This window comes from Phyllobates terribilis, unplaced genomic scaffold (genome assembly GCF_046119375.1).
Source record: "Phyllobates terribilis strain yellow unplaced genomic scaffold, ASM4611937v1 Scaffold_4__5_contigs__length_816908805, whole genome shotgun sequence".
Taxonomy (NCBI): domain Eukaryota; kingdom Metazoa; phylum Chordata; class Amphibia; order Anura; family Dendrobatidae; genus Phyllobates; species Phyllobates terribilis.
The window spans coordinates 299,176,983-299,204,636 of NW_027362764.1; the positions used below are offsets into that span (position 1 = coordinate 299,176,983).

The 27,654-nt window shown below is 44.0% G+C and overlaps 1 protein-coding gene across 1 annotated transcript in view; it reads left to right on the top strand.

Moving 5' to 3' along the window:
* The window catches only part of PKD1L1 (polycystin 1 like 1, transient receptor potential channel interacting), an 808,959-nt gene that overhangs the window by 167,278 nt on the left and 614,027 nt on the right, over positions 1-27,654 (top strand). The window contains exons 13-17 of the mRNA XM_073676922.1: positions 7,428-7,966; positions 10,049-10,380; positions 10,791-11,015; positions 11,106-11,225; positions 17,903-18,071. Of these exons, the coding sequence (XP_073533023.1) occupies positions 7,428-7,966; positions 10,049-10,380; positions 10,791-11,015; positions 11,106-11,225; positions 17,903-18,071 (1,385 nt within the window). The remainder of the gene's footprint in view (positions 1-7,427; positions 7,967-10,048; positions 10,381-10,790; positions 11,016-11,105; positions 11,226-17,902; positions 18,072-27,654) is intronic.

Here is a 27,654-nt window from a genome sequence, read left to right on the forward strand (position 1 = left end):
TGTCACGTCAAGTCAGGTGTGACTCAGTGACCCCCTCCCCACTGATTCATAGGCTGTGGGCAGGGTTTCCCTGCGCGTCACAGCCCAGCATTCACCGCACACTTTCCCTCTCCTGCATTCATTGGGAAAGCGTGTGGTGGATGCTGGGCTGTGATGCATGGGGAAACTGCACCCACAGCCCATCCATCAGCGGAGTGCGTCACTGGGTCACACCCGACTTGATGTGACATCAGCGGATGCTGGAGGAGGCTGCAGCCAAGGGTCACTTGATGCCTGTGAGCGGTCAGCGATAGTCCGCTCACAGGCAAGACGCACAACAGATGGTAATTGCAAAAACACTTATTTCCACCATTTAAATACATTGGGGCATTTTATATAGTTGTGAACAACCTCTTTAAATAAAAAGAACCTACAGTGCCTACAAGTAGTATTCAACCCCCTGCAGTTTTAGCTGGTTGACACATGCGGAATTAACTTGGCATTGTGACATTTGTACTGTAGATCAGCCTGGAAGTGGGAAATGCACTGCAGCAAATTTTTTTTTTTTTTTTTTTAAAACGTAAAAAGTTAATTCAGAGTGTCATTTATTATTCAACCCCTCAAACCACAAGAATTCTGTTTGGTCCCCCTAAAGTATTAAGAAGTAGTTCAGGCACCAAGAATAATGAGCTTCACATGTGTTGATTAAAGATCTCTTTTGCCAGCCTTTTCTGACTATTTAAGACCCTCCCCAAACTTGTGAACAGCACTCAGACATGGTCAACATGGGAAAGACAAAGGAGCATTCCAAGGCCATCAGAGACAAGATCGTGGAGGGTCACAAGGCTGGCAAGGGATACAAAACCCTTTCCAAGGAGTTGGGCCTACCTGTCTCCACTGTTGGGAGCATCATCCGTAAGTGGAAGGCTTATGGAACTACTGTTAGCCTTCCACGGCCAGGACAGCCTTTGAAAGTGTCCTCCCATGCCGAGGCCAGGCTTGTCCGAAGAGTCAAGGCTAACCCAAGGACAACAAGGAAGGAGCTCCGGGAAGATCTCATGGCAGTGGGGACATTGGTTTCAGTCAATACCATAAGTAACGTACTCCACCTCAATGGTCTCCGTTCCAGACGAGCCCGTAAGGTACCTTTACTTTCAAAGCGTCATGTCAAGGCTCGTCTACAGTTTGCTCATGATCACTTGGAGGACTCTGAGACAGACTGGTTCAAGGTTCTATGGTCTGATGAGACCAGGATCGAGATCTTTGGTGCCAACCACACACGTGACGTTTGGAGACTGGATGGCACTGCATACGACCCCAAGAATACCATCCCTACAGTCAAGCATGGTGGTGGCAGCATCATGCTGTGGGGCTGTTTCTCTGCCAAGGGGCCTGGCCATCTGGTCCGCATCCATGGGAAAATGGATAGCACGGCCTACCTGGAGATTTTGGCCAAGAACCTCCGCTCCTCCATCAAGGATCGTAATGGGTCGTAATTTCATCTTCCAACAAGACAACGACCCAAAGCACACAGCCAAGAAAACCAAGGCCTGGTTCAATAGGGAAAAAGTCAAGGTGTTGGAGTGGCCTAGTCAGTCTCCTGACCTTAACCCAATTGAAAACTTGTGGAAGGAGCTCAAGAATAAAGTCCACATGAGACACCCAAAGAACCTAGATAACTTGGAGAAGATCTGCATATAGGAGTGGGCCAAGATAACTCCACAGACCTGTGCCGGCCTGATCAGGTCTTATAAAAGACGATTATTAGCTGTAATTGCAAACAAGGGTTATTCCACAAAATATTAAACATAGGGGTTGTATAATAATTGACCCACACTTTTATGTTTAAAATTTAATAAAATTCAACTGAGCAACATAACTTTTTGGTTTGTAAGATTTATGCTTCTGTTCATAAAACCTACTCTCGTTTTCAGTTTGAAGGCTCTAACTTATTTGCATCTTATCAAACCAGCTAAATCTGCAGGGGGTTGAATACTACTTGTAGGCACTGTATACATGTTTGGTATCTACAAACTTGTAATGACCTGGAGAATAATAATAGCAGGTCAGTTTTAGCATTCAGTGAACATGGTAGAAAAAAAAGCAAAAAAACAACTGCGGTATTGCACTTTTTTTTGCAATTTCACCGCACTTGGATTCTTTTCCTATTTTCCAGTACACGATATGGTAAAACCAGTGATGCCGTTCAAAAGTACAACTTGTCCTGCAAAAAATAAGCCCTCACACGGCCTTATTGATCAAAAAATAAAACTGTTATGGCTCTGGGAAGAAGCGAAGCAAAAAACGAAAACGCAAAAACGGAAAATGGCCCAGTCATTAAGGAGTTAAATTTTGTCTTAAGCATGTGAAATGCCTGCTTGATGGGTTTCAGATCTGGTTATTGACACTGCCTTTGCAGAATATTTCACTTCTTTGCCTTTAAAAAAACTCCTGGATTGCTTTCGCAGTATGTTTTGGGTCATTGTCCATCTGCATTGTGAAGCGCTGACCAACCAACTTTGCTGCATTTGGATGAATCTGAGCAGAGCTTATAGACCTGTACATTTCAGAATTCATCCGGCTGCTTCAGTCTTCAGTCACATCATCACTAAACACTAGTGACCCCATGCCATTAGAAGCCATGCATGCCCATGCCATGACGCTGCCCACACCATGTTTTACAGAAGATGTGGCGTGCTTTGGATCATGAGCCGTTACATATCTTCTTTATACTTTCGTGTTCCCATCATTTTGGTACAGTTTGATCTTAGTTTTGTCTGTCCAAATAATGGTTTTCCAAAACTGAGCTGGCTTTTTTGTTAACCCCTTAAGCCCCGAGGGTGGTTTGCACGTTAATGACCAGGCCAATTTTTACAATTCTGACCACTGTCAATTTATGAGGTAATTACTCTGGAACGCTTCAACGGATCCCCCTGATTCTGAGACTGTTTTTTCGTGACATATTGTACTTCATGATTGTGGTAAAATTTCTTCGATATCACTTGCGTTTATTTGTGAAAAAAATGGAAATTTGGCGAAAATTTTGAAAATTTAGCAATTTTCAAAATTTGAATTTTTATGCCCTTAAATCAGAGAGATATGTCACACAAAAGAGTTAATAAATAACATTTCCCACATGTCTACTTTACATCAGCACAATTTTGGAACCAAAATTTTTTTTTGTTAGGGAGCTATAAGGGTTAAAAGTTGACCAGCGATTTCTCATTTTTCCAACAAAATTTACAAAACCATTTTTTTAGGGACCACATCACATTTGAAGTCACTTTGAGAGGTCTTTATGACAGAAAATACCCAAAAGTGACACCATTCTAAAAACTGCACCCCTCAAGGTGCTCAAAACCACATTCAAGAACTTTATTAACCCTTCAGGTGCTTCACAGGAATTTTTTGAATGTGGAAGAAAAAAATGAACATTTAACTTTTTTCACAAAAATGTTACTTTAGACCCAATTTTTTTTATTTTCACAGAGGTAACAAGAAAAAATGGACCCCAAAATTTGTTGTGCAATTTCCCCTGGGCACGCAGATACCCAATATGTGGGGAAAAAACACTGTTTGGGCGCACGGCAGGGCTCGGAAGGGAAGAAGCGCCATTTCACTTTTTGATTGTAAAATTTGCTTGAATAATTAGCGGATGCCATGTTGTGTTTGGAGAGCCCCTGTGTGCCCAAACATTGGAGCTCCCCCACAAGTGACCCCATTTTGGAAACTAGACCCCCCAAGGCACCTATCTAGATGCATAGTAAGCACTTGGACCCCCCAGGTGCTTCACAAATTGATTCGTAAAAATGAAAAAGTGAAAAAAAAATCACTTTTTCATTTTTATGAATCAATTTGTGAAGCACCTGGGGGTTCCAAGTGCTCACTATGCATCTAGATAGGTGCCTTGGGGGGTCTAGTTTCCAAAATGGGGTCACTTGTGGGAGAGCTCCAATGTTTGGGCACACAGGGACTCTCCAAATGCAACATGGTATCCGCTAACAAATTGAATGGAAAATCTGCTCAAATTGTTAGCGGACACCAAGTTGCGTTTGGAGAGCCCCTGTGTGCCCAAACTTTGGAGCTCCCCCACAAGTGACCCCATTTTGGAAACTAGAACCCCAAAGGCACCTATCTAGATGCATAGTGAGCACTTGGAACCCCCAGGTGCTTCACAAATTGATTCGTAAAAATGAAAAAGTGAAAAAAAAAAACTTTTTCATATTTATGAATCAATTTGTGAAACACCTGGGGGTTCCAAGTGCTCACTATGCATCTAGATAGGTGCCTTTGGGGGTCTAGTTTCCAAAATGGGGTCACTTGTGGGGGAGCTCCAATGTTTGGGCACACAGGGGCTCTCCAAACGCAATATGATGTCCGCTAACAATTTGAGCCGATTTTCCATTCAATTTGTTAGCGGACACCATGTCGCGTTTGGAGAGCCCGTGATGTGCCTAAACAGTGGAGCTCCCCCACAAGTGACCCCATTTTGGAAGCTATACCCCTCAAGGATTTTATTAAGGTGTATAGTGAACATTTTGAACCCAGAGGTACGACACAGAATTTGTTTACATTAGGTCATCATATTGAATAAGTTGTCATTAGTCTTGAGCGCAAGTGCTCGCTACTTGAGTTTGCATCGGGTACTCAGGTATGCACCATGTACAGCGTGTGCTCGAGTGACATGCTCGAGTCCCTGCTCCGCATGTTTCACGGTTATTAGACACCCAAAAAAAAACATGCGTGGATCGCTCGTGCATGGCAGGCAATCCCCGTAAAGTTTTTTTGGCCGCGAAGCATATGGGGCAGAGACTCGAGCATGTCACTCAAATACCCACGATACTCAATGCATACCAGAGCACCCGATGCAAACTCAAGTAGCGAGCACTTGCGCTCAACACTAGTCACCATATCGTCATCTTTTTTCTTACTTTTGAAAAAAATCCAAACCCCATCACAACCCTAACCCCAACCCTAACCCCAACCCCAGCCCTAACCGTAGCACAACCCTAACCGTAGCACAACCCTAACCCTAGCACAACCCTAACCCTAGCACAACCCTAACCCCAAATCCAGCCCTAACCCTAGCCCAATCCTAACCCAAGAGTTTATTTTTGGCGCCGTTCCTCGTGCGGTATAAGTGATTAGACGACTTTATTCTTCGGGTCGGTGTGATTACAGCAATACCAGAATCATATGGGGTTTTTATGACTGACAGCTGTCACACACAAAAAGACGCATTTTTTGTAAAATCTAGTTTTTGCATCGCCATATTTTGAGAGCTATAATTTTTCCAGATTTTGGCAGACAGTCATGTGACGGCTCGTTTTTTGCGGGATGAGTTGACGTTGTTATTGGTGCCATTTTCAGGCACGTGACATTTTTTGATCGCTTTCTATTCCGATTTTTGGGAGGTGGAATAAACGCCTTTTTTTTTATTCTGTTCCGCGTGTGGTAAAAGTGATAAGGCAGCTTTATTCTTCGGGTCAGTACGTTTACAGCGGTACCACATTTATATCGTTTTTCTATGTTTTGCACTTTTACATAATAAAAGCAATTTTATAGAAAAAAATATTTTTTAGCATAGCTTTATTCTGAGAGCTATAACTTTTTTATTTTTCGGCTGATGGAGCTGTGTGTCAGCTTGTTTTTTGCGGGACGAGATGACGTTTTCAGCAGTACCATTTTTATTTATATTCGTCTTTTTGATCGTGTGTTATTCCATTTTTTATTTGGCGGTATATTGATAAAACATTGTTTTTTGCTTCGTTTTTTTTTTTTTTTTTTTACCGTGTTCACTGAAGGGGTTAACTAGTGGGACAGTTTTATAGGTCAGGTTGTTCCGGACGCGGCGATACCAAATATGTGTACTTTTATTGTTTTTTTTTGTTTTTTTTTAGAATAATATTTATCGATGGGTACATTATATTTTTATTTTTGGTGGATTATTTTATTTATTTATTTTTTATATTTTTGCAATTTTTTTTTTTTTTTTTTTCACTTACTGACAGTTTTTATACTTTATTACTTTGTCCCACTATGGGACTTTCACTTTTTTTTCTCTGATCGCCTGCATGGCACAGGAATGCAGCACCATCCCTGTGTCTTACAGGCTATCAGCGCTGCACAGTGAGAAGATTGTTTGGAGATGCACTGCGCATGTCCAAACAATCTTCCTGCTGTCTGGTGACCCGGATGTTGTCATGACGACATCGGGTCGTCATGGCAACACCCGGGAAGCCTTTGCTGACAGCGCTGGAAGCCGGAAGAGGAGGTGAGTATCTGCGATCACCTCCCCTTGCCCCCGCAATGCTGCGATCGGCTGCGATCGCAGCATCGCAGGGGTTAATGTGCTGGGAGCGGTGCAGGACCGGGTGTCAGCTGTGACATTCAGCTGACACCCGGCGGCGATCGCACCCGCACAGCCTGTGTGCGCGCGCGATCGCGATGACGTACTAATACGGGTCTGGCTCTTAAGTCCCAGGGCACAGACGCGTATTAGTACGTCAGATGTTATTAAGGGGTTAAAGACTAATCTGGCCTTTCTATTTTTAAGACTGATTACTGGTTTGCTCCTTGTGGTGAACCCTCCGTATTTGCTCTCATGAAGTCTTCTCTTTATGGTAAACTTAGATATTAAAACATCTACTTCCTGGAGAGTTTTCTTCACTAGAGTGGATGTTGTGAAGGTGTTTTTCTTCACCATAGGAAGGATTCTCTGATCATCCACCATTATTGTCTTCCGTGGATGTCCAGGCCTTTTTGAGCTTACAAGCTCACCAGTGCGCTCTTATTTTTTGTGCAGAATGTACCAAACTGTTGATTGGGCCACAACTAACATTTCTCCTATCGGTCTGATGGATTTTTTCTTTTTTTTCAGCCTAATGATGGTCTGTTTCACTTCCATTGACCACATATTGTGAGTTCACAGCAACAGCTTCCAAATACAAATGCCACACCTGGAATAGCCTCCAGACCTTTTACCAGCTTAATTGATGATGGATTAACAAGGGAATAGCCCATGCAGCCCATTAAATAACTTTTGAGATAATTGCCAATTACCTTTTGGATTCCTTGAAAAACAGGCAGCTACTTATTAAACAGCTGTAATTCCTAAAACATTACTTCAATTAAGATGTGAATACCCTCAAATTAAAGCTGAGAGTCTGCACTTTTAGCCCATATTGATTACCAAAACATGTTCAAGATACAGTTGTATAAATAGTTTAAATGCCAAAACTTGTGTCACTGTCCAAATATTTCTGGACCTAAATGTTGTGTTTTTTGTTATTTGTTAACTTTTTTGTTTAATGTATACATTTTAGAATTTAAGCATTTTCTTGATACTTTTCAGAAGGAAAAGAGAGAGAACCCATGAAATCAAAGCTGATATTTCACTCATGTATAACTAATTTAAAATTGTTAATATTTATATATTTTTATTTCAGTTTAATTTAGATATTGAAGCTCCTTGTTATTTGACTATTAATATTGAAGTTGAAAACCAAGCAGGACGCCTTTCCGCAAGCATGAAAACTATTGTCCAGTATCCCATATCTGATGTTAAATTGATTACGCAGGAAACAACTGTAGGCCATTTTACCAAATTCATTGTTATTGTGAAGCCCTACCAACAGTATGCAGTGTTGATGAATTATGGAGACAGTAGAAGCAACCAAATCCAATCACAAGAATTCGCCAAGGGCTGTTTGCGTGAGAAATATTTCTGCTCTGTTTTTACACACCTCCATAGATATAGTCGTGTTGCTCGCTACAATGTTTCAGTGGAAGTTTCAAATTTAGTCAGCACAGCAAGGAAGATGGCAGTAGCTATAGTAGAAGAAGCTATTGAGGTTACATTACTTACACCACCTATAATAAAAGTAGGTGACTTCATCAGCGCTACTTTATCTCAGACGTCTGGTTCAGTCGTTTCATATTTATGGACCGTCTATAGTCCATTCAGTAACCATTCTCTTCTCAGAAGGTAAGGTCATAAATACACTAAAAAAGTGCCCACGAATATGTAAAATAGTGACAAATGTACAGTATTATATGTACCCATGGCAACATTTAGATAAATGCCATCAATTTTAAAGTGGTTGTCTGCTCACAGAGGAAAAAGTCCGCAGTCAGTGTGACAACAGACTATTCAATATGCACACTGTCACAATTCCCCTGTGTTCCCAGTACAGGAGGGCAGCCGACTAGACTCCTTAGGCCACGGCCCCACTATCAGTATTCGGTCAGTATTTTTTCTTAGGAGTGGGAGCCAAAACCAGGAGTGGAACAATCAGAGAAAAGGTATAACAGAAACAAGTCACCAATTCTGCATTTATCACCCACGCCTGGATTTGTCTTCCACTCCTGAGAAAAAATACTGACCAAATACTGACCAAATACTGATAATGGGGCCGTGGCCTAATTCTCTTCTACTGAGAGAAACCGGGCGAGACTAATTTGCACACGACTGAAAGTATGCAAATCACATACATGTAGTCACGTGACCGCTCACCGCCACAGGAAATACAGGAGAATCGCACACTGTCACCATTAGGCAATAATAAAGTTACTGCAGACTTTTCTTCTGAGACCCAACAACTCCTTTAACTTTTTATTTTTTAATTTCATGTTCTTTTTATTTCTAAAAAGAATGTATAATAATTTGCACTGCATGAAAATTAACTACATTAAAGGGAATCTGTGACAAGGTTTTTGTCACCTGAGAGCAGCATGCTGTAGGGGCAGAGACCCTGATCACTTACTTTGCTGGTTATTGCAATTTTGATTAAAAACTGTTTTATCTGCTGCAAATCTACTAGTTCTCTGAATGCTAACTCTGTATAGCTGCGCCCACACCACTGATTAGCCGCTTTCTGTGTACACTGTGCTTAGGCAGAAAGCCGCCAGTCAGTGGTGGGGTGGGCTTGAATGACCTGTCAAAATTTTTTTACTAGTCCTCTGGAGATAATCTCCTGTTGATAAAAGAATGATTTTATAAAAACTACACTAAGTAGCCCAGTAAGTGACATATCACTGGAATCCGAGTAAATTGTAAAGAAAGCACTGGCCTACAATTAAACAGGAGGTTGGATGGTATTCTAGTATGTAATGTATTGAGGACATTGCAAATATTTACCTATATTCCATCATGATTTTATCATGGACATGATGTGTCGGGCATCATCTACGGTATTTGTTCCACTTATTAAGTGGAAGAACAATAAGCTGCAGCCAAATCCCCCATGGGAACAGTAGTGCTGACATATTGAAATCCTACATGTTCGATCCCTTTTCCCCAACATTTTCCAGTGCAGTTTTTATAAACACCTGAGACAGTTTGCTAATCTCACTGAACGTAGTTGTTTCAGGCTACATGTATTAAATGTGTATCGTCAACTTTATGCATTGCACAGTTTGGACAGCAAGGCAGCAGAATAACGACAAATGGTTTAAATAAAAAAAATTCCTTTAAGTGGTTCTGTCACCAGATTTCACAATACCAGCTTCTTAAATTACTGAAAAAAATGTCTTAAATTTGATAAAGCGGGTGTATTTACCTTGAGAATTCATGTATGGCTGGATAATCCTATATGAAAGTTTTACTCTGTACACACCTAGCCTGATTTCTCCTCAGTGTCTCTATTGCTGCTGAGATCTCACACTGATGACTACAAGCTGATGCTTCTGACAGAGAGACTGACTGGGTGGATGGAGATTAAATATATTTAGTCTCATGGGCTATTTCACTTTATAGCTAGACTCATAAAATACTTATCCTAACAGCAGGATGAAACAGTCATTTTGACATGGATTTTCAAAGTAAATACATCAGCCTCATCAAGTCTAAGAAAGCTATCAATGTGTATAGTTTATGTTCTGAAATCTGGTGTCAGAGCCAGTCTAAGCTTTTTTGTCACTTGTTATTGTTCTGCATTTAGAATGTTTTAGAATTATTATTACTGCAATAAAAAACATTAAAAATATTGACTCTTGATATTTGCATGTAATTAATTTTGAATTAATATTCATGTATATTTATTTAACCATGTTTTGCTTTGTTTTTCAGTTCTCTAAATGTAATTACAAATGTTTCTGGGATGTATTACATTATTGCATCAAAATATAGTAACCCGCAGATCCAGTCTCGTGTAAAACGTATTACAGTCTTAGACGCTATAGACAATGTTACACTCCTTATTGCAACTGGAATTGATCATTCTGATATAGTAAAGAATGCGGACGGGTCTTACTCAACTGAACTTATACAGTTTAAGGCACTTACTGATGTTGAGGCCAATTTCATATTTGATTTTGGTGATGGAACCCCCAGTGTGCCTGTTAATGGGAGTGTACAGATTACTGGATTTGGTGCATCTGCATTTCACAGATACAGTAAAGGTAATGTCAGCGTCGATAAGAATACTAAATGCATGTGACCGAGAGAGTCAGCTCTATAGTGAATGGGTATTCTGATGATATAAAGTCTTGTTGGTGAAACTGCTAGTGGGCGTAAATACAAAACAAATCATTTTGAGACTAGTCTTTAGACCTCCCCTATTATAGCAAGATCTACTGAAAATGTGAAGAGGCTTATTCAGAAGTAGTAGTGGGCGATAATTGATTGGCATAATGATACTATTTGTACCACATAGGGGAGAAAATTCCTCATTTTACTAAAGAATGATATTATGGACTACTTTTGTAATCCCCACTAGGAATTATGTTATATTTAATTGGGTAATTTTAATCTACCGGAAGCTACTTTGAAAAGCCTAGTGTGTAATATATTCTTACCATCTATTTTTTAGCTGGTGACTACTTTATTAAAGTTTTGGCATATAATGAGCTATTTACTGCCACAGAAGAGATTGGTGCATACTGTGTACAGGCTCCTCCAGAAGGTTTGTCCATTGTGACAAATTCCAGTAGTGTATATAAAGATGATATCATATTATTCAGAGCTACCTTCAGTAGGGGCACAAACATGACATACTTGTGGAATATAGGTGATCGAACAGCCTACAATAAAATAGGTAAGTTTCCACATCTCAATCATATACCGTAAATTATTTTGTTCATTTACTTCAGAATTCAAAGACCATATCTTTTCTTATTTTCTCCAGGACCAGAGATAAATGTCACATTTTCCAGTGCAGCATCTTATAATTTAACTGTCACTGCTTGGAATAAAGTTGGAATGCAAAAAGTCTGGAAAGTTGTTGAAGTTTTGCCTAGGAAGAAATGTATGTATCATATTTTCTTTTCTATAAATTTCAATAAAAAATAATAATTAGCTGTAAGAGAATATAGATACACATATATATATATATATATATATATATATATATATATATATATACATACACATACATATACACAGCTGGTGAAATAAGTATTAAACACGTCATCAATCTTCCAATTTTCTAAGTAAATATGTTTGATTCCGTGTCAGTTCTTATTACTTCATATAGGTTAAAGGCTTTTTCCCATGAACGAAAGTTTAATTTTAATCAATAGATCTTGGAATAAGAATAACTTCCACAATTGGATGTGTTTAAATAAATGTCCTTGTGCTGAGATAATCTTATAAATGTGCCCCTGCTGTGTACTGTGTAATGGCTGTGTCTGACCGTACAGGGACAAGGTCTGATCATACCACATCTCCTGGGCGGGGGAGGAAGCAAAAGACAATACAGACATCACAGCAGGGGATCACAGCTGAATCTTTTTGTGAGGTAAAACACTTCACTGCCTGTTTTTATACAATGTTTTACTTCAAAGAAAGAATCAGCTGCGATTCCCTGCTCTAATGTCTGTATACTCTTTTCCTTTTACCCCCTGCCCAGGAGATGTGGTATGATCAGACCATGTGCCAGCACGTTCAGACAGACATTACACAGGGGAACATTTATAAGATTATCTCAGCACAGGAACATTTTTGTTAAACACATCCAATTGTGAAGCTTATTATCATTTCAAGATCTATTAATTAAAATTAACTTTTGTTCTTGGGAAAACCCCTTTAATTTATGGACATTTATGGTTTGATTTATTTTTGTGGATTGGTTGGGTTGTTACTGACAGCTGGTGAGAATGCTCATGTCAAGAGCTACTTTAGAATTATATTTACTTAGAAAATTGGTGATGTGATCAATACTGTATATATACAGGGTGGGCCATTTATATGGATACACCTAAATTAAATGGGAATGGTTGGTGATATCAACTTCCTGTTTGTGGCACATTAGTATATGGGAGGGGGAAAACTTTTCCAGATGGGTGGTGACCATGGCGGCCATTTTGAAGTCAGCCATTTTGGATCCAACTTTATTTTTTTTCAATGGGAAGAGGGTCATGTGACAAATCAAACTTATTGAGAATTTCATAAGAAAAACAATGGTGTGCTTGGTTTTAATGTAACTTTACTCTTTCATGAGTTTTTACAAGTTTATGATGACTTATAAAATGTGTTCAAAGTGCTGCCCATTGTGTTGGATTGTCAATGCAACCCTTTTCTCCCACTCTTGAAACACTGATAGCAACACCGCAGAAGAAATGCTAGCACAGGCTTCCAGTATCCGTTGTTTCAGATGCTGCACATCTCGTATCTTCACAGCATAGACAATTGCCTTCAGATGACCCGAAAGATAAAAGTCTAAGTGGGTCAGATGGGCAGACCTTGGTGGCCATTCAGCTGGCCCACGACGACCAATCCACTTTCCAGGAAACTGTTCATGTAGGAATGATTGGACCTGACACCCATAATGTGGTGGTGCACCATTTTGTTGGAAAAACTCAGGGAACGTGCCATCTTCAGTGCATAAAGAGGGTAACACATCATCATGTAGCAATTTCAGATATCCAGTGGCATTGAGGTTTCCATTGATGAAGAATGGCCCCACTATCTTTGTACCCCATAGACCACACCATACCATCAAGATACGAGATGTGCAGCATCTGAAACAACGGATACTGGAAGCCTGTGCTAGCATTTCTTCTGCGGTGTTGCTATCAGTGTGTCCAGAGTGGACAATCCAACACAATCGGCAGCACTTTGAACACAAATTTGAACACATAAATTTGTAAAAAACTCATGAAAGAATAAAGTTACGTTAAAACCAAGCACACCATTGTTTTTCTTTTGAAATTCTCAATAAGTTTGATGTGTTACATGACCCTCTTCCCATTGAAAAAAATAAAGTTGGATCCAAAATGTCCGACTTCAAAATGGCCGCCATGGTCACCACCCATCTGGAAAAGTTTCCCCCCTCCCATATACTAATGTGTTACAAACAGGAAGTTGATATCACCAACCATTCCCACCCTGTATTTACACATATGCATTTTACTTTAAAAAGGTTGTCCAGATTTTTCATGAAATTCTACAGTCACATGATTTTAGAAACTTCACTCGCCTGATCGTCATAGGTTCCGATACATCTAGTTACTTTAGCCTCAGATGTTATTTTATTTGTGCTAATAAGTGATTCACTATTAGCGGTCTTGGCCCTGTTAAAGTTTTTGTATAATGTCCTTTTTGGGTAACGCTTGTTGAAAATATTACAATTAGATTTCTACGTTCTTTAATAAAAGCGGTATGACCGGAGCAATTGCATCTGGCGCGAAGATACTGGCCCACTGGTATCCCAGCTTTCAGGGCAGGTGGATGCCAACTATTCCAATAAAAGAGATTGTTGGTGGATGTGGGCTTCTGTAAATATCTGTATGTACGGACTCTACGGCATCAATATAGATAGTAAGTTCCAAAAAATTTATCTTTTTATGGTTTACTTCACTTGTGAAATACATCCCTATTTGATTATGATTGAAGATATAAGCAAAATCCATAAAAATATTAGTGTCACCATCCCATAAAATTAAAATATCATCAATAAACCTACCTCAAAACAAAATGTGACTTGTGTAAAAGGCTAGATCTTCATTAAATACGTGCTGATCTTCCCACCAACCTAAAAATAAATTAGCGAAAGTGTGTGCATATGTTGTGCCCATTGCAGTTCCCTTCTTTAGAAAATAAAATGTTATCAAATGTGAAAAAATTATGTGTTAAAACAAATCTTAGCAGTGACAAACAAAGGAATTATGTGTAACATACTGTCTACTTTTGGTGTTCAAAAAGTGCGCCGTGGCTGCGATCCCCAATTTGTGATCAATATTGCTATTTAGGGTCTCCACATCTAGACTGGCCAAAATAGTGGTGTCTGAAACTGTTATCCCTCTCAATTTAGACACAAAATCTTTGGTGTCGCGAATAAATGAGGTCAGAGTATGTACAAATGGAGCCAGAACTTCATCCAGATATCTACTGGCTCCCTCCGATAAGTTGTCATTTCCAGACACTATTGGTCGTCCTGGTATGGGTGTTTCATTTTTATGAACTTTAGGTAGTGCGTAGAATGTCGCTATAGTAGGTTGGGTATTGAACAGAATCTTTATTCAATTTTTGAAATAAGTTCATCATTCAGAGCTTTTTTCAGAATGATCTCCAATTCCCTAAGGTAAACCTCAGTAGGATTTTCCCTCATTATAGTGTATATTCTCATATCTCCAAGCAAATTCTTCACCATCCATATATAGTTGTATCCATAAGGACTATATTGCCTCCATTGTCAGAAGCTTTAATTGTTAATTCATTCATCGATATTAGACCTGTTAGGGCTTCTGTTCTGCTTTACTGCTGTTATTTATTTTATTCTTATTAGATTTTATTTTCTTAAGATCATTTTCCACCATACTGACAAAGGTCTCAATATTATGGTATTGTGAGAAGGAAGGAGTGTTCTTACTTTAGGTTTCAGGGACGAGAAGGGTGGATGTAATGACTGGTGTGGAGGTTCATCGTTTAGTATTTCCTCAAAAGTCTGGATCGCCGTCTCTTCTCTCTTCCATCATCATGGGATCTCTAACCTTATTAACGTGTATATATGGGGCGAGCAATAATGTCACGCTGTGACCGTAGAAAAGAGGGGGAGGAGAGACCCTTTACTGTCCCTTAATCTAGGAGTGGCCCTAGTCTATCCCTAACCCATTGGTTACCCCTGAAGGTGGAGATACCCGGTTAACGTGTTTTTTCTCAGATGCAGCAGCCTACGTCTGAGTGTCCGCCTCCTGTGGGTGTACACTCCCGAAAAAAGTGCACAGCAGAGCGCATGTTTGCTCTGTCATTATACTTTGCAGCCCCATATTACACGTATGGTCTGATGGACATTTTACTCTATCAACTATTTATTCTGTATATTTGTGCTGCTTTATTCATTGTATCTACTTCATCCCCTCCTGCTGTTTTGTGCTGCCTCTAATGTATACTCACTGTGCCTTTTTTAAACATTTTTGTCTACAACAGGGATTTTTGTCTACAACAGCAGGGATGGAGGCTCCTGTCTCTGTCCTAGCTCCTCTGATGGGAATGCCAGCGCTCAAACAGCTGATAGGAGAGACGTCTCTGTATATTCACAGTGCTTGCTGTGAATATGCTTGAGATGTCCATCCTCCTTACAGCTAATTGGACAGCTCAGTCCAATCAGCATTCACAAAGATAGAGATAGCAGAGTCTGCTGGAGACTGGGTGCAAAGATCAGTTGTGACGTGACAACTAGACGCCAGTCCAGCTCCTCCATAATCAGGAATGAGGATGGTCACATACTGATGTTTGGTATCTAGGCTATGGTACAAAATGCTGACAGTGAGTCTATTACAAACTATCAGCACTCTGCAGCCCAGGTTCAAACACAAAGTATTAAAACTCCACCGGTCATGTCTGCTAGTTGCGAGTGTGACTTGTTCCGTATGAAGCTCTTCAACATAGTGATAAAGTGAATTATTTTTTTTTCTGTGACACGCTAAACCAGAGAAACACAAGCCAGTACTTACAACTCAAATTCCAAAAACGTTGTGGTGCTATGTAAAATGAAAAAGAACAAGAATGAAAATCTCTAATAGTCATATTTTATTCACAACAGAACATGGAGCACATAGCAGAAGGTGCAAGTTAGACATTTTCAATTTCATTTGAAAAAATTAAGTCATTTAGAAATTGATGGACGCATCACATTTAAAAAAATTTGGGACAGGTCCATGTCCATTATTGTGTGACATCCACATTTTTCCAACAGTCTTTTGCTGGGATAAGAATCCTGTCCCATTCTTGTCCCATGTAGGATTCTAGCTGCTCAACAGTCCTGAGTCTTCTTTTCCAGATTTTTCATTTCATAATGCACCAAATGTTTTCTAGACTGCGGGCGTTCATCACCTAAACTCTTATTCTGCTGTGCTGTTGTGTTGGATACAGTATGGGGTTTAATATTGCCTTGCTAAAATATACAAGGTCTTCCCTGAAATAGATATTGTCTGGATAGGAGCACATGTTGTTTCAAACCGCTTTATAATGCTCAGCATTGATAGTGCCATTCAGGATGCGTAAGCTGCCCATGTTATAGCCACTAATCCAACTCCGTACCATCAGAGATGCAGGCGTTGGAACTGTGTGCTGATAATAAGCTTGATGGTCCCTCCTCTTTGGAGTCCGCAGGAGACGGCTTCTGTGGAAACCATAAAAAGTTTCAAATTTTGATTTATCTGACCACAAAGCAGTTTTCCATTTTGCCTCAGTTCACTTTAAATGAGCTTGGGTGTAGAGAAGATAGCAATGTCTCTTTGCATGATAGAGAGTTAACCCTTGCCCAGCCCGTGTGCTGTAAATCGGAGCTCCGTACTCTCCACTCATGGCTGTTAGTGGCAGATGATGGCTACATAATACAGTCATCATCTGCCTGCAAAGTAAGGGAGCTAAAATATGACATAATAGTACATCATCTGTTGGTAAGTGGTTAAAGAGGGGGATTTCGTGACCACCACTTTCATTTCTTTGTCATGCTGATACACAGTAGCTGCCTATGCAATCCAAAGTCATCTGACAAAAATAAATGAACAGCTAAGGTATGTGCACAGAATGTCTTTTAGACTCCAAGCTTTGCAAGCAGAAGATTCTTCAAGAAAACTCTAGCTGCGTTCTTCCTGAAGCGTCTTTTTTGGTGCCTTAATAGCTGCTTTTTGACGCTTTTTTTTACTTGCATATACAAAATAGAAAGCAGCTTCAAAGCAGATAGACATGTCACTTTTTTAAAGGTAATATGTCAGGTTTTTGCTATTTAATCTAGCAACAGCATGAAGTAAGGACAGAGACCCTGATTCCAGTGATATATCATTTAGTTTACTGGGTGCAGCAGTTGTGAAAGAATCAGTTTTCTCTGCTGCTGATGTACCAGTTCTCTGTCCGCTGAGCTGTGTGTAACCCTGCCCACCCACTGATCGGCAGCTTTCCGTGTACCGTGCATAATTGATATTGACAGAAAGCTGCTGATCACTCATGGGACTGTGGTTAGACCAAGAGGCACTAGACTCCTTGACCTTTAGTGATAATCTCCTGATGATAGCTGATAAAATATTGATTTTATTGAAATAGTGAAACACAGCTCAGTAAGTGACACTTTGCTGGAATCAGAGTCTCTGCCCCTACATCATGATTCTCTCATTACATAGCAAAATCCTGCAGACAGATTACCTTCAACCACTTTGCGATTTTGGAAATGTGAAATGGTTAAAAAAGCTTATCATTCTTAACATGTACACTACAAGTACATATGTTCATTTCTTTTAACATTTCTTTAGTGATTTTTCAGGTATGTTACAGAGCATACTCATCTGACAAAGACGTTGTGTGCATATACCCTAATAGGTAGCCAAGACTTATGTCTTTGTCTCATTTTCAAGTTATGAACATCGTGGCCAAAATAAACTTCATACATAGTGATATTTTACAATAGATATTTACATATTTTAAGAAAGACAGTTATAGTTTTTTTTATTAACTAAATCTTTGCAACTTTTCTTTTTCTTTCAGCCATATATATTTATACCAATGGGACCTTTTTCTCAACGGACACATACATTCACTTTACTGCAGTGACTGATGAGTCTGGACCTTTGGAGTTTATCTGGCAGTTTGGAGACAGGCCGCCTGAAAAAACAATCCGAAGACGGTTGGTTAAAAGATTCACCGTACCAAACAGGCATGCAACACATTGAAATATATATTATATATTAATAGCATAGTCTTCTTATTTAAGGGGAACCTGTCATTTTGTACAATCTGTGGAAAACATGATATGAAGTAGGAGAAGCTGGGCAGAATGTATGTAGGTTTGTTGGAAAATATTCAGTATAACTTGCATTTTAATGATTGAACTTCTTAGTGTTTTATGTATAAGAGTCCAGTGGGCGGTCCTGCAGAGATTGACAGCTGTTTTTGCATGCACAGTCATACAAGTAGCACCGCCCACTGCCCTCATATGCATGCAAACACTGAGAATTTCAATTAATAAAATGAATGTTTTCCAACAAACCTCCATACATGCTCACTGAACTCGTGCATACACTAACCAGGCACTATTTAGGAATGAAAAAGGGATTGTCTGAGTCTTTAAGAAATTTAACTTAGACTTAAGAAATGTTAGAGAAAAAAACTAAAGAAGAAAACATTACTTGGCTGTACATGCCATCATCATATGGGCAGTCCAGAATGGTTTCAAGGCATAGTAATCTTAGTGTACGTAAACTTTTGACTTTGCAGTAAGTAATAAAAACGCCTTAAAACATTCTCTCTCTCATTATGCTGGCATTTGGCAAATATTAAAAATTATGATAATCCTTATTGACTATAGGGACTTACTACACTGGAACTTATTAAAAGTATAGCACAATTATAAAAAGCTGATCATTCAAACCATGTGGTTTCATAGTTTAAGGGTAGCAATCCAGCGGCATTCTCTTTCAGCTAGTTTATTCATAAGATGGCCACCACGTGTGCCTAAATGAACAACATCAATACCTCTGACTTTCAGATCAATTATTCAAGATAGGTGAAATTCACGGTAGTAGGAGGGCAGAGTCTTCAGTTTGGCAATTTCTTCCCTGTGTGTCTCATCTGAAGTAATAAGTCTAGCTGCCTTTATGTCCCTCACATGTTCCTAAATGCGGACACGCAGTTATCTTGATGTAAGACCGATCTAAATGAGGCCACAGGGACAGGTCAGGTAATAAATGACAGATGTTGTATTGCAGTTTATAGTGACTCGCCCCCTGGGCCGTGGGGCACCCGGAACCGGGCTTCAGTGCAATGTTGGGGGTAGTAGTGGCAACCCGATCCCATGGCTCAGGGTGGTCAGACCAAATGCTGTGGCAGTCTATTTGTAGGGTTTTTGAATGTCCGACTACGCCACCCGTGGATTGCGGTCAGGGACGACTGCCGCTGCAAGGCAGACCGCTGAGGCTGATGTTGGTATGCAGCACAGGGATAGGATAACTCCCCATGGGAAGAGTGTAGCCTCAGGGCAGTGTAATAGGATGCTGGGGGTGATGGTGCAGGCGCAGCAATAAGGGTTCAGAGTCTGCTTCAAACAGTCCAGGATCTTTATTGTAGTTAGTACTAATGACCCAACAGGAGTACAAGGTAGGAATGGGCCTGGGTGTCTGAGAGCATTCGGGCAAGCCCCACTGGTCAGGGTGAGTGGGTAGGCCTACCGTTCTCTCTCTGCCCTTGCTGACTATCCCCCTTTTCGTGGTGTGATAGCCCACATCCCTGAGCTGGCCGTGTACTATGCCTGTATGGCTTGCGACTCGGGCCTTAGGTACCTTTTGCTTCTCCTTGCTGTACTGGTCCCTCTGTGTGGCGGAGCCTCCAGGCTTCTTAGGCCAAGGAACCTGAAATCCCTTGCGGGTTGGTTATCTGCTGCCGGGCTTGCAACCCTGACAGCCTCGGACCCCAGTGTCCGGTTGTGTAGTTCTCTCTCAGCCAGGACAGGCTCTCGTCGCCTCTGTCCCTGGCTTGCTGTTCCTCCTCTGCCTCCCGGACTCCTCAGCTGCTGCTGACCTGTCCCTTTCCTCTGGGAACCCTTCTGGATGCTTCAGAAGTGGGTCCTGGTCTCCCTAACCCTGCCCTCAGTTCCAGCTTTTATAGGGGCAGCCTGCTCCCCCTACTGGCCTGGGACAGGAGGTGCTGCATGCTAATGGTCCCTGACCAGGGGACCTCCCTCCTGCTCTCAGACACAGCCTTTAATATTTGTGGCATCCAGGCCTAGGGTGACACATTCCCCCCTAGTAAATTTTAGTACTCCGGGACTAAACAAGAAACACAAATACAGGGTATAAATGCATGACCAACAGGGAAAGAAATAACAAACAACACCGCATATTGAGTTCTTTAGGTCACAGTGTGGTCTGTGACCGGGTGTCCATATCACCAACACAAGGAGAGGGTCACAGTATGATCCGTGACCGGGTGTCCATTTCACCCCATAAGGCGAAGTTTTTGAGCGATGTGGGGACCTGTCACTTTAAACCCCAAGTTCCTTGCCTTGGGCGTGGCGGCAAGGCTGAGCTACCTACTTTGGACCACAAGGAGGCCACGCTGGACAGGTTTTTCTTCTGTGGCCAACTTCACAAGAGGGCACCAAGTGCAACTATCTACATGGTAGTTCCTTTTATTCACTGTCCATAACCTGTTAATCCATGTATCTAGAAAAACTGGGAGAAACATTATTAGTAACCAGGGTACAAACATAACACATTAAATATATACATTATACATTTAGATCTTCCAGCGAGCTGGTATTTGACCCCTGGTGCTCCGGGTTGACCTCCGTAGCCCACTGTCTGGTGGTGGTCTAACCTGGCTTTCCCCACTAGTATTAAGGGTACAGCTACTTGCTGGGTTCACAGGCAAGGTAGGCAGCTGTCTGCGGGTTCTTTGGTTTACCGCAGGCATGGCAGGCTCACTGTCAGCAGAGGGTTGACTCTCCTGGGCTGCTGGCATGGGTTCTTCTGCCTCTGGGGCTGCTTGTTCTTCTTGTTCTTCTGTAGGCTCCTGCTGGGTAGGCTGAAGGAAGTGTAGGACGGTTACCACTATTGCATTGTTTATTCGAGTCCAGGTGCGGGGGAACTCTCTGAGAACTGTGCTGATCATTTCTGCCTTGTCCTCTGCAGGTTCAAGGTCATCTTGATCTTCACTTGGACTCTGTAGCTGCTCGGGGCACCATTTTAGGTGGTCTCTGGAGACGGTGCTAGTGGTTTCTCCTCCATCCTTTGTAATCACACATACCTTCGGGTTGTTGTGGTCGGACTGCAGTACTGTGTACGGGTCTCTCTCCCACTGGTCGTCCAGCTTGTGAAGCCTTCTCTTCCTCTTCAGGACCTGCTCACCAGGTTCCAGGGGACCAGCAGGGGCGTGTTGGTTGAAGAGCCTCTCTTGTTTTTCTCTCGCTTGAGCCAGACTCCTCTCCACACTCTCCTGTACCTTCTTGTACTGTAGCCGCCATTCCGTATCCCAGTCCGCATCTGGGGAGGTGTCCTCGGGTGTCAGGACTCCCATCTCCAGGTCTATAGGCAGCTTACCTGGTCTTGCTCGCATCAGGTAAGCCGGGGTGCAATTGGTAGCATTCACTGGGATATGGTTGTACAAGTCAATCAGGTCTGGCAGCTTCTCCGGCCACAGGCTGTGTTCTTCCAGTGGCAACGTCTTGAGGAGATCAATGACAATATTGTTCATTTTCTCACACAGCCCGTTGGTTTGTGGGTGGTAAGGCGTTGTCCGAATCTTCCTACAGCCGTATAGGTTGCAGAACTCCTGGAAGACTGGAAGACTTCCGCCTCAAACGCTGGACCTTGATCTGTCAAGACCTGTTCCGGATACCCGTGTGGATGGCAGAAGTGTTGCTGGAAGGCTCTGGCCGCTGTTTGGGCTGTCAGGTCTTTAACAGGATCCACCACCAGGAACCGGGAGTAATGGTCCACAATCGTGAGGGCATAGACGTAGCCGGACCGGCTTGGAGCCAACTTCACATGGTCCAGAGCTACTAGCTCAAGAGGCTGCCTGGTGACGATGGGCCTCAAGGGTGTCTACTGGCTGGCACGGTCCTTCCTTCTGAGGTGGCATGGGCCGCAGTCCCTGCTCCACTTCTCTATGGCCCCTCTCATACCGATCCAGTAGAACCGCTCTCTCAGTAGGAACTCCAGTTTCTTCCACCCGAAGTGTCCTGCTCTGTCATGGTAGGCCTCCAGGACCATTGCTGCATCTCGCCTTGGGACCACTATCTGCCAGGTCAGCTCGTGCGTCCGGTGGTTGACAAGCCTTCTGCACAGCTTGCCCTCGTAGAGGAATAGCCTGCTTTTCTCCTTCCATAACTGCTTGGCTTCCTCTGGAGCGTCCGGGCCAGGGCTAGCGTCTGCCTGGGTTAACAGGTCTTTCACCAGGCGAACTGCAGGGTCGCTATCTTGCGTTTCAGCCCAGCCGTGGTGAGGTAAGGGGTTGAACATGACGGTGGTTAGGTCTTTGTCTCTTACCCGGTGAGAATACTGAGTGGCCCCATACCGGTGGAACACAGGGAGCTCTACCTCCTCCAGCTCTTCCGAGTCTTCTTCTCCTTCAGGTAGGTGAGGCATTCTTGTTAGGGCGTCTGCGTTGGTTCTACCTGCCCGGTATTTGATGGTGAAGTCGTAATTGGATAGCCGGGCCATCCACCACTGTTCTAGGGCACCTAGTCTTGCATTGTCCAGGTGTGTCAGCGGGTTGTTGTCCGTGTACACAGTGAACTTTGCGGTGGCCAGGTAATGCTTAAACCGTTCTGTGACGGCCCACACCACTGCCAAGAATTCTAGCTTGAAGGAGCTGTAATTCTCCGGGTTTCTTTCAGTGGGCCTCAGCTTCCGGCTGGCGTACGCGATCACCCTTTCTCTGCCCTGTTGGTTTTGGGACAGTACGGCTCCTAGCCCCACATTACTGGCGTCTGTGTGGAGGATAAAAGGCTGGCTATAATCGGGGTAGGCCAGGATCTCATCCCCCATGAGGGCCATCTTCAACTGGCGGAAGGACGCCTCTTCCGGCTTGTCCCACTTGAAGGGTGGCTTTTGACTTCTGGATTTGGATTGACCTATCAGGAGGTCCTGCATTGGAGCTGCCATCTTAGTGAACCCGGGGATGAACCTTCGGTAGTAGCCTACCAACCCGAGGAACTGCCTCACTTCTTTGATGTTTGAGGGGCTTGGCCAGCTCTTGATTACTGTGACCTTGTTGGGGTCGGGGACTACTCCTTCTGCACTCACCACGTGCCCTAGGTACTGGACCTTCGGTTTCAACAGGTGACACTTTGATGGTTTCACCTTCAGGCCATAGCCTGCCAGGGCTTCGAACACCTCTGCCAGGTGTTTTAGATGGTCCTCGTAGGTCTTCGAATAGACGATCACGTCGTCCAGGTAAAGTAGGACCGTCTCGAAGTTTTGGTGCCCTAGACAGCATTCCATCAGCCTCTGGAAGGTCCCTGGTGCGTTGCAGAGCCCGAAGGGCATACAGTTGAATTCGCTCAATCCCATCGGGGTGGTGAAGGCGGTCTTCTCCTTGTCAGCCTCTGCCACAGGAACCTGCCAGTACCCGCTAGTAAGGTCCAAAGTAGAGAAGAAGTTAGCTGATTTTAGGGCTGCTAAAGACTCCTCTATCCTAGGTAACGGGTACGCGTCTTTATGGGTGATACGATTGATTTGTCTATAGTCCACGCACATTCTCATGGTACCGTCTTTCTTTTTTACCAGAACCAAGGGGGCTGCCCAGGGGCTACAACTATCTCTAATGACCCCCGCTTCTTTCATTTCTCTCAGCATGCCCTTTGCATTCTGACAATGTGCAGGGGGTACAGGTCTGTGTCTCTCTTTTATTGGTGGGTGGCTCCCCGTGGGGATGTGGTGTTCTACCCCTTTCACCCTGCCGAAGTCAAGCGGGTGCTTACTAAAGATTCTCTCATACTCCTGAACTACCCGGTAGACTCCTTGTTTTTGGTGCGAGGGAGTGGAGTCAGCACCCACGTGGAGTTCCTGGTACCAGTCCTCCTTGTGTTTCTGGGAGCCATTACCCTCCACCGGGGGAGATGGAGGCAAGGGTTCCACGACCCTGATAGCATTGTGTTCGACGACAAACAATTTGGCTAGTGTAGCGTACCGGGGCAAGTGTACTTCCCTTTCCCCAATGTTTAAGATCCGGGCGGGCACCCTTCCATGGCGGAAATCAACCACCCCCCGGGCTGTCAAAATGGTGGGCCTGCTGTCTGAGTACACGGGTTCTACCATGGCTTGGTAGTCTCTCCCTCTTAACCCGATTGCAGTCCGACACCAGATCATCATTTCGCTTTTGGGAGACATGGCAATGGGGAACGGGTCGCTCATCCTCACGCTACCGATCTCACCACCAGACAGTTCTACCTGTTGCCGTCTCATCAGGGCTCTTATCTCTTTCTGGAGGACCCTCTGTTGGCTGGAGCTCGCATTCATCGCCACCTGCTGCAAAATCACAATTACTTCTGAAAGACAGTTTTCAATCACATTAGTACCCAAGGTTATTTTAGGGTGACTTTCACGACGGTCAATGTCCACAATGATCACTCCCTGTGCCGGCAGTTTCACCTTACCAATCTTGATGGTCATCTCTCTGAACCCCACCTGCGGCACGGGCTGGCCATTGCTGGCGATGATGCTCAAGTCACTGTCTGGATAACGGGTTATATCCGCGTCACTCCAGTACCGCTTGAAAAGTACGTAGGGGATGGTAGTCACTTGGGACCCGGTGTCCAGCAGTGCACTCATGGGGATACCGTCCAGCACTACGGGTAAGACCGGGCGTCCCCCCACGTACTTATCATGCCAATTAGACGGGCCTGATGACCTTATGCCTGGGGGTTGGCCCTCTGCCTCAGGTCGGACCCATTTAAAGTACAGTACCTTGCTATGTGTCCTGGATGACTGCAACGGCGGCAAATCAGCTGTCCATCCTCAGTGTAACGGTCGGCGGGCCTCCCTCTGAACGACGGGATCCTCCTCTGTCGACGCCACGGGACATCCTCCGGACTGGAAGCCAGCTTGATTGGTCTTGACGGTTCCACCTGCAACGACTGTACGGTCCTGGTCAGTGCAGCCACACTCTTTGTTAGCTCCTGGACCTGATGGTGCGGGTTTGCAGGCTGGGATGGATTTAGGGCCTGTGCATCAGCCCCCACAAGGTCTGCGGGGTAGGGCGCTGCCCCCTGGTGGTAAGTGATGGCAGGGCGCCGGGAAGCTACAGCGCCACCTGGTGCGGGTTCTCGGAGCACCCGGATGGCCCTATCTTTGAACTGCGCAAAAGTCAAATCGGGGTTCTGTAGGGCCATGAGGCGCAGCTGGGTCCTGTGGGCGCTAGACAGCAGACCTTCTATGAACTGGTCAGTCAACAGTTTATCGGTGTCCTGCACGCTGCCAGGGTCAGCTTGCTTGATTGCTCCCAAAGCTTCTTGCAGGTTCAAGGCATAGTCTCTGATACTATCTTGGGCTCGCTGCTTACAGCCATAGAACCGCATTTTGATTTCTGCTGAAGTACAGGTGTCAAAGGTACCCCGCAGCCGGGTCAGAATGTCCTTTACAGTCCTTTTCTCCTCATCTGACCATGATTTCACTTCCCGCTGGGCTGCACCGGTTAGTTGCCCCTTCAGAATGCTCACTTTCTGTTCTTCTGTCAGGGGATAAACTTTAAATAAACTGTGCAGTCTTTCCTTAAAGTCAGTTAACGTATGGGATTCCCCTGAGTATTGGGGCAGCCAGGCCGCTCCGGGGATGTAGGGCATGGAGAACGGCATCACCGCTGCTGCACCCACGCTGGTGGTAGAAGGTCCCTCCGCGTCCGTCATCTTCCTCCCCCCTAGTTAAGTGTGGCCTACCTTCCGTTGATCCTCTTCCGTAGGCCGCGGCTCCGCTGGTGCTGCTCCGGGCGAGGACCTTGCGTCGCGTCCTGGTGACGTCAGCGTCACTCTCACTCCTTCCAGGACCTTGCGCAGCGTTGGTGCGTAGGGCGGGGCTTCAGGTCTCGCGCGGTTTGGACGTCCACGCCCCTCTTCTTCCCGCGCGGCGTCCCGAAGATGGCGCCCAATGGCGGGAACACGGCTGAGGATGGCGTGAAACGGCTGAAGATGGCGGGAGACGGCTCCGGATGGCGGGAAACCTCTTTTTCAGGTAAGTATGAAGTCTTTTTCAGGCACGCAATACCCGTTTGTGGCGGGTTGGTCACAATCCTGCCGACTATGCCAAAAGCTGACTCGCCCCCTGGGCCATGGGGCACCCGGAACCGGGCTTCAGTGCAATGTTGGGGGTAGTAGTGGCAACCCGATCCCGTGGCTCAGGGTGGTCAGACCAAATGCTGTGGCAGTCTATTTGTAGGGTTTTTGAATGTCCAACTACGCCACCCATGGATTGCGGTCAGGGACGACCGCCGCTGCAAGGCAGACCACTGAGGCTGACGTTGGTATGCAGCACTCGGATAGGATAACTCCCCATGGGAAGAGTGTAGCCTCAGGGCAGTGTAATAGGATGCTGGGGGTGATGGTGCAGGCGCAGCAATAAGGGTTCAGAGTCTGCTTCAAACAGTCCAGGGTCTTTATTGTAGTTAGTACTAATGACCCAACAGGAGTACAAGGTAGGAATGGGCCTGGGTGTCTGAGAGCATTCGGGCAAGCCCCACTGGTCAGGGTGAGTGGGTAGGCCTACTGTTCTCTCTCTGCCCTTGCTGACTATCCCCCTTTTCGTGGTGTGATAGCCCACGTCCCTGAGCTGGCCGTGTACTATGCCTGTATGGCTTGCGACTCGGGCCTTAGGTACCTTTTGCTTCTCATTGCTGTACTGGTCCCTCTGTGTGGCGGAGCCTCCAGGCTTCTTAGGCCAAGGAACCTGAAATCCCTTGCGGGTTGGTTATCTGCTGCCGGGCTTGCAACCCTGACAGCCTCGGACCCCAGTGTCCTGTTGTGTAGTTCTCTCTCAGCCAGGACAGGCTCTCGTCGCCTCTGTCCCTGGCTTGCTGTTCCTCCTCTGCCTCCCGGACTCCTCAGCTGCTGCTGACCTGTCCCTTCCCTCTGGGAACCCTTCTGGATGCTTCAGAAGTGGGTCCTGGTCTCCCTAACCCTGCCCTCAGTTCCAGCTTTTATAGGGGCAGCCTGCTCCCCCTACTGGCCTGGGACAGGAGGTGCTGCATGCTAATGGTCCCTGACCAGGGGACCTCCCTCCTGCTCTCAGACACAGCCTTTAATATTTGTGGCATCCAGGCCTAGGGTGACACAATAGCATGAACAATTTTAAAACATTTTCTAACACACACATATATTCATATTTACTTCACATTAGTATATATACACTGCTCAAAAAAATAAAGGGAACACTCAAATAACACATCCTAGATCTGAATGAATGAAATATTTTCATTGAATACTTTGTTCTATACAAAGTTGAATGTGCTGACAACAAAATCAGACAAAAATCATCAATGGAAATCAAATTTATTAACCATTGGAGGCCTGGATTTGGAGTCACCCCCAAAATTAAAGTGGAAAAACACACTAGAGGCTGATCCAACTTTGATGTAATGTCCTTAAAACAAGTCTAAATGAGGTTCAGTATTGTGTGTGGTCTCCACGTGCCTGTATGACCTCCCTACAATGCCTGGGCATGTTCCTGATGAGGTTGCGGATGGTCTCCTGTGGGATCTCCTCCCAGACCTGGACTAAAGCATCCGCCAACTCCTGGACAGTCTGTCGTGCA